This window comes from Periophthalmus magnuspinnatus, chromosome 1, assembly GCF_009829125.3.
Source record: "Periophthalmus magnuspinnatus isolate fPerMag1 chromosome 1, fPerMag1.2.pri, whole genome shotgun sequence".
Taxonomy (NCBI): Eukaryota; Metazoa; Chordata; class Actinopteri; order Gobiiformes; family Gobiidae; genus Periophthalmus; species Periophthalmus magnuspinnatus.
Genome location: NC_047126.1, coordinates 13338300 through 13346353, shown reverse-complemented (window position 1 = coordinate 13346353; position 8054 = coordinate 13338300). Strand labels below are relative to the sequence as shown.

Genomic DNA, 8054 nt, shown 5'->3' with positions numbered 1-8054 from the left:
TAGCACAATAATGACATCGGTGCAGCGCATGTGTAATAAACAGTATCAGTTTTAGCAACAGCATGAAGGGCATCAACAGTAAAGTGCATCAGTTTTTAGGTCATTATGCAACAATACAAAGTCCAAATATAACTTTATGTTTTTTTACTGGTTTAGTCCTAGTTTGGCCCTGGTTTAGTTCTTTAATTTTATTCTAGACCTGGTTTGATTCATAGTTCTGTTTAGTCGTGGTAAGTACTACTCTAGTCCTAGTTTAATGCTGGTGCAGTAGTACTACTCTACTCCTGGCTTAATGCTCATTCAATAGTGCACTGGCAATCCCACAGAGCACTGATGGTAAAGCCTTTTGAAAAAATATAACACAGCAGTCGTTATTGTATTATTATTGAAACAGGTCTAGTTTTGGTATGCCTGTTGTGCACTTTTTTGGCCCCAAAGGAAAACTAAGTTGATTACCACTGCCCTAACCCCTTATTTAAGTAGTTATCAAGTCTGAATCATTCTTTTTAAGATATTAAGAGCAGCTTTATGAATTAAGTCTTTCTGATTTCAAAGTAGAGAATACCAATTAAAAGTGATAAGGCTCAATATGGGATTTTGGGTTGCAACAGTGAAGCGCAGACATACGTGAGAATCAATACCTGCTCTTTGGTCTTCAGGTCAGAGGAGGGATCCAGGAGCAGAGGATGAAAATGGGGTCTCCAAGGGGCAGCGTCATGGACTGACTGAGGGAGAGCCCTGAAGGAAGACACAAATTAGGCTACGGTCTCTGATGTTTTAGGACTGCACTACTTCTGTGATCTGAATTTCAATATTTAAGAGGAAGATGGAGGAACTGGCCAGATGGGTAATGGTTAGTTTCATTTTTTACTTCACAGTACATCATTTCACTGAACTATATTATAGATCCAGTTATTGTATTGTTATAATTATTTCCTTTATTCATTTCTTTGGAAATAAACATAGCCAACGTTACATAGATTTATTAGCTTAAATCAGTTTGTGGTGTAAGTACATGATTAACTATGGCATATCTCATATTTGACCTTTCACACGTTTGAAACTAAGAATTCTTTTGATTCTGTAAAAATGCATATTATATGCAGTGGTAAATTTTCACAAAACACACAAAGTAACATGGTGATGCCAAGATTACACTCAACAACATTGTCATTGTTTTGTTTATTATCACAAACATATAAAATTACTTAAAATGGATCAACTTTTGTAATGATTTTTACAAATTGTATTGCAAATAATTCATTCTTGGCTAACTTCAAAGTATATTGTCTCAAATGTATTTATCAGACACAATCTTTCACCTCACTGGAACATATTATCTTTAATGTAGCTGAAGTCTTTAATGTAGCTTTTAACACTAGCTGAGTGGGACTTGTATTGTATTCTATTTGTTTTGTTCTATTTTATTTTTGCATGTTTTGTTTTATAATATTGCACATTATATTGCATTTGTACAGCACTTTGGGTAGCACTGGTTGTTTTTTTAATGTGCTTTATAAATAAATCTGACTTGACTTAAGGTGTTGGATTTAACAGTTCAGATATTCAACCACATATTGAGACACAGAAGAGTTGAATATCCTCCATGTGTACAGTTCTTTTTCTCAGCCGCAGGTCACACTGAGAGCCAACAGGTGTGTCTCTGTCTGCATGCAGTCTTTGAGATTTAATGCATTTTGACAAGGAGTGTGTCATGTTGTTACACATAATTAGCACATAATTAACATTAACTGATTGTGTTCATTGTCAAGGTGTTTGAACTATTGTCCTTTTGTTGATATCAGTCTCAGGTGCGAATATACAGATTAGAATCTGATTACCTTTTTCCCCCTTCTTTTTTCCCACCCACCACCCCGATGGGCATATAGACAAAAAAATAAATAAATAAATAAATAAATAATAATAATAAAGTAAATAATTAAATAAAATGATGAATTAGTTAATAAAATTAATAATAATGGCAATTTAATTACAAAATAAACATATAGAAACCAATACAATGTAGTAATAATAATAATAATAATAGTAATAAAAATAAAAAGTTAAATAATAAGAATAAGAATAATCCCGTCCAGGTTTGAATTCTTTCCATACAGTAACAGTAGATTTCCTCCATCAAAAGACATCGGCAGAAGTTGGATTATACATATTCATTATGTACTATATATATAAAAAGGACTTAAGCATACACAAATTGAGTAAAAAAACCCAAAAAAACAAAAACAAAAAAAAACACACACAATATATTCAGATTTTGATTTTGGCTAGTAAGTCGGACCAGCAAAAAATGTTTTTGGCCTTTGCTCCGTGCATTCGAGCAGCAGAACACTCCAGCTGAATTATTTCTCGATAAGACAAAAGCCACCCTTTTACAGTCAAAGGTTGAAGTGACTTCCAGCGACATGTTACAATTTTTTTGGCAGCTGTGAGGCCTGCTAGTAATGCACGCCAGTTGTTGATTGTCAAGTTAAGTTTGGAAGAATCATTTGGCAAAATAAGCCTTTGAGTGCAAGGGATAGTTACGCCTATTATTTTAGACAGTGTCCTTGAGACATTTTCCCAGAAGTGTTTCACTTCTGGGCACTCCCAGACCATGTGAAGGAAAGTGCCAATAGTTTTGCCAGCGCAGAAATCACAGTAAGGGTTGTCTTTTATTTTCATTTGGTGTAATCTTCTAGGGTATAATTAAGCTCGATGAACTATTTTATAATGAATAATCTGGTGATTGGGATTCCTCGATGAAAAAGAGATATTGGACCAGATGTGATTCCAATCCCACTCTGAGTGATCCCTCAGTTCAGTTTTCCAAAGTTGCTCGATCAGTAAATTTTTCTGGGAGCTCTTGACAAGTAATTTATACAGGTCGGAAATCATACCAGAGCTTTGTGTTTTAGCCAAAATAGTGTGGAGGGGATGATTTTCCACCATGCACCCCCAAGGAACCCCATGTGAACGCATTACTGTGCGCAACTGTAGGTAGAAGAAAAAAGATGTACCTGGTAAATTATAGCATTTTTTTAAATCATGAAACTCTCTTAATCCATTCTGACCTATAATATTACTAAAGTCACGAACCCCTTTTTGCTCCCACGATAAAAAAGAAATGGGTTTCTTATCAATTAAAAGTGAATGGTTATGAAAGATTGGTGTCTGAAGGAAATATTGGACATCTTTCCCCAGTAGATTGTTGACTCTGTTCCAGACATCTAGAAGATGAGTAATAATGGGTCCATAAAGGCTTTTAACGGTTTTATGTGGCACTTTAGCATGTAGCAAGGTGGGCATAGTATGAGGTTTAATCAATTGCGCTTCAATTGGTACCCATGCTGCAGATTTTCCAGATTTAATCCATGCAGTAAGTGATCTTAAAGCAAAACACCATGAGTACCATTCGAAGTTAGGAAGGCCCATCCCTCCAAAGAATTTTAGCCTCGACAGAGTTGAAGCCCTGATTCTAGGCTTTTTTTTTTATTCCAGAGAAAAATAGGCTTATAATTGAATGTAGTTTCTTAAAAAAGTCTTGTGATGGGGCGAGTGGTAACATGGGGCGAGTGGTAACATAGAGCTCATAAAATTTATACGGGGCAATAAATTCATTTTGATTACGGACATGCGAGCCTGAAACGACATTGGGAGAGAGGCCCACCTTTTAAGATCACCATCTATGGTAAACAACAGATTTTTGTAGTTATTTTCAATCAGGAGATTTAGGGAGGAGTGAATGAGAACTCCTAAATATTTTATACTTGATACAATTGGTATATTATAAGAGGGGTCATTTAATATCGTTGATCCCAGAGGCATCAAAGCAGATTTAGCCCAGTTCACCCTATAACCCGAAACGTTTCCAAACAATTCAAATATGTTCAAAAGATAAGGTACTGATTGCGATGGATTGCTGGTGTAAATTAAAATGTCGTCTGCATACAGTGAAATATGGTGAGGTGTGTCATATATTGTAATGGGTGCAGTTTCTTTAGACTGCCTTACTAGTTGCGCAATGGGTTCCAAAGACAGACAGAATAAGAGTGGAGATAGGGGGCAACCCTGGTGCGAAGAGCGAGACACAGAAAAAACGGGTGAACACACATTACCCGTTAGCACAAGTGCTGTAGGATTGGTGTACATAGTTCTAATCATGCTAATAAAACCAGGTGGAAAACCCATATGGTGCAGCACATCCCACAGATAGCCCCATTCCAGCCAGTCAAACGCCTTCTCAGCATCCAGTGATAGGATAACGTTTTGATTTACAGATTGACAAGATGAATCTATGATATGGAGCAGGCGTCGGATATTGTCAGAAGCTAGTCTAGATTTAATAAAACCTGTTTGATCATAATGAGCTAAATAAGTCATATGTTGTTCTAGTCTATTAGCAAGAATTTTAGCAAGCGCTTTAAGCTCTGTGTTCAGAAGGCTGAGTGGCCGGTAAGAGGAGCAGTCAGTTGGTGGCTTGCCCTTCTTAAGCAAAAGAGAAATAATCGCCATATTGGCACTATCATTGAAAGATCCTTTGATTATAGAATAATTAATCATGTCTAGAAGCAACGGGCCAAGCTGAGTCCAGAAGGAAATGTACAGCTCTGGTGGCATTCCATCTATACCCGGTGATTTACCTTTGTTCATGGAATAAATGGCTTTGTTTAATTCCTCCATGGTTACAGGTGTTTCTAAAGCACTGGCAGATTCAGGTGGCAATTTAGGTAGATTAAGAGAATTTAGAAAATCACTACATGCTTTTTTTTATCGTATGTTACTTCAGATGTATATAATTTAGTATAGAAATCTCTAAATGTACTGTTAATTTTTCCAGGATCTGAGGTGATGGTGCCTCCACTAGTGGCTATTGCAGAGATATTTGCCAGTTGTTCATTATTACGAATTTTGAAAGCCAAAAGGCGGCTTGGTCTGGCACTGTTTAAGTAATGTTTCTGCCGCACACGTTGTATCTGAAACTCAGCTTCCCGTCTTAATAATTCATTTAGTTGTTCAGATTTATCTTGCCGTATTTTTAAATTTTCGGGTGTCATTTTAGTAATCATTTTATTTTCTATGGCACATATTTCTGTTTCTAGGGTCTCAATTTTAAACTTATTTTCTCTATTTAATTGGGAAGAAAAACTTATAGTAGTATTTCATATGCACCCTTTAACTGCTTCCCAGAGTATTCTGGGGTCATCTACAGAATTCTGGTTTATCGCAATAAAGAAGTCTAATTCCTCAGATAGTGTTTTCATATAACTATCGTTATATAAAAGAGAAGTATTAAATCGCCATCTGGGAGCCCTTGATGGGCTGGATTTTAGTGAAAAGGAACAAGCTACCACCCTGTGATCTGATAAAGCGCATGGTATCATATCAGTACTGAAAATGGTCTCAAACAGAGGCCTTGAAATAAGTATATAATCTATTCTAGAAAAAGATTTGTGACGTGCAGAGAAAAAGGAAAATTCTCTGGCTTGCGGATTCATAAGATGCCAGACATCACATAAACCATATTCTTTTACAAAATTTTGAAATTCACGTGAAGCCATTTTCTGATCACTGCTCTCTTTCTGTCCCGATCTGTCCATATCATGATGTAACACAGCATTGAAGTCCCCTCCAATTATGATCTGGTAATCAGGGAGGTCAAGCAAGGTGGTATGCAAGGTATCATAAAATTGCTTATCAAACACATTTGGGGCATAAACACACACCAAGGCAATCTTCAGACCATTATACAAAATTTTGCAATATGTAATGCGACCATCCTTGCTGCCTCCCATGCCCAAGTTAGTATAGCATAAATTTCTTCTAATCGCAATAAGGACACCTCTGGTTTTTTTTTTTTGAGTGGCAAGATGCATTTACAATATGAAAGAATTTATGCTGAAATCTGTTTACATCTGCTTCTAAATAATGGGTTTCTTGAATAAATGCAAAGTGAATATTTTTCCTATGCAAAAAATCTATAATGCTTTGGCGTTTTGGAGGGGAATTCAGGCCACGGGCATTTAAAGAGAGTACATTAATTCTATCCATGTGAAGTGTAGTCTTTCATACCATACCCTTTGTACAGAAGAAATAGATAAATAATATAAACCAGGACCTCCATACCTCCCACCCCACAGAGAAAAAAAAAAACAAAACAAAAAAAACTCATACAAACCCACTAAACCAGATAAGTAAATAATAACAGACCCATGCCACATCAAACCCACCCAAATATTTATACCAGCTGTCAAAGGCCAAGCTTAGTCCCCTCCCCTCCCCCCTCCATTTATAATTGTGATATACTGATTTAGACAGAAAACGAAACAAACCACACAGGCAGCAGAGATTTCTAATTAAGCATAATATTTTAACATAAAATTGCTGCTACCTCTACGCTTTCTGCGTCTGACCAAATCCTGATGTCATTTTGTCCATAAATAACCATAATGAATTAAAGAAAGATTGACCAGGATAGAGTCTGCAGTGAGTCTAACGCTATAGTTTGGGCCGATTGAAACAGTCAGTTTAAGCGTAGTCTCTTACCCTCGCAGCCGCGTATCCAGTGCCAGGGAGAGTCATTCAGCCCAGGTCAATCTTTTTCAAGTGAATCCAGGAACTGTTCGGCTTGTCCAGGCTCAGTGAAAAGGTGACTGTCATACCCTCGCTGAAGTTTAACAGTGGCCGGATAAAGAAGAAACGCATCAAATCCTTTGACGCGAGCCTCGTGCATCGTTTTATAACACGCTCTCCGGCGTTTAGACGTGTGCTCGCTATAATCCGCTGCAAACTTCAAAAGTGATCCGGCGACCTCCGGAGTATTCCTACGAGCCTCTTTAAGCAAAGCATCTCTCTCCGTGAAGCGCAGACAGTTGACAATCAGCGGTCGCGGACGCAGGTTCTTCCCCGCTGGAGTGGACCGGAGCTGACCGGTGCGCTCTCATAAGCTCCGGCGGGGCTGGCGCGAATACTGGGAACCACTTCGGGATATTCTCTCTCAGGTAGGCCAAGGAGTTTGTGCCTTCCACCCCTTCATTAAGGTTAAGGATCAGTATGTTGTCCCTCCGTGCTCTATCCTCCATGTCTGTGACTTTAGCTGTAAGAGCCTGGAGCAGAATATCGCGTTCATCCGTTGCTTTTTCCAATCGGACCACACTTTCTTGTAGCGTAGTTGTATCTTGGCGCAAAGTGTTAATTTCTTCTTCTAAGATAGTACTTTGAAGTGAAGTGTTTTCTGAAAGCATGTCAGTTCTTCTCTTTATTCTTACCTTCATAATCCCAGAGTCCAGGGAAGGCATGTCCAGGGGGTCCAGGAGGGGCTGCAGGATCATTAAAAAAGGGACCAAATACTTGCATCTTCAGACCCCCTGCCCCAGGCGAGAAGATAATCCTGATTGGATCATGGTCCACAGGATTACTGTCCCAGGTGTGCTCAATGGCAAACTGCAGTTGGTTTTTGAGACTGTAAAAAAGAAACAGATTTCATGATGTCATATTGTGGTAATAGTACAGTCAGGACATGTTCACTTACAGACATTCTGAAAGCTGTAGAGTTGCATAAATAAAAGTCAAACACTGTAATCCACGAATTGGACACATGTCTCAAATTGCAAGCCTTGTATTAGCTTAGTGTGTTTCCTAACTTTCCTGTTATGAATTTATAGGCTTCTCTTGTATTGTTATCGATAACAGCTCTGTTATCCAGTAACTCAGTAATGCCATAAAGATTGATTAAGATGGATCTCACTCTCAAACACTATTGCCCTTTATTGTTTCAGTTTAAAACACACAGCCTACCAGTATTATTGGATTTCATGCTGCAGATAGCTCCCTAACTTTTGTAGCCTTCCTCCACGAGCTAACAAACACTAATATTCGTATCGTAGTTAATCCTATATCTAACATGAAACGTAACATCCCAATTAAACCTAAAAACTGTTAATGCCAAAAGGCTGAATAAAAATACCTCATTTCTTGTTTGAAATGAAAGTCCAAAGGAGCAGGCAGCTGGAACGCTTCTTCCTCATTGTTGTACCCGGAACGTTTTCCGTGTTGTA

At 37.9% G+C, this 8054-nt stretch overlaps 1 protein-coding gene across 1 annotated transcript; it reads right to left on the bottom strand.

The window, feature by feature from the left end:
- Positions 1-641: 641 nt before the first annotated feature.
- Positions 642-8030, bottom strand: LOC117374449 (UPF0462 protein C4orf33 homolog). The gene is made up of 3 exons (XM_033970576.2): positions 7964-8030; positions 7266-7459; positions 642-738 (listed from the first exon to the last, which is right to left on the bottom strand). The coding sequence occupies exons 1-3, from the start codon at positions 7966-7968 to the stop codon at positions 656-658; spliced, it is 282 nt and encodes a 93-aa protein (XP_033826467.1). The 5' UTR covers positions 7969-8030; the 3' UTR covers positions 642-655.
- Positions 8031-8054: the final 24 nt, after the last annotated feature.

Coding starts and splice junctions, on each gene's coding strand:
- LOC117374449 (XM_033970576.2), bottom strand. Junction 739..7,265: donor TGGACTCTGGGATTATGAAG/GTAAGAATAAAG, acceptor GTCTTCCTTCAG/GGCTCTCCCTCAGTCAGTCC.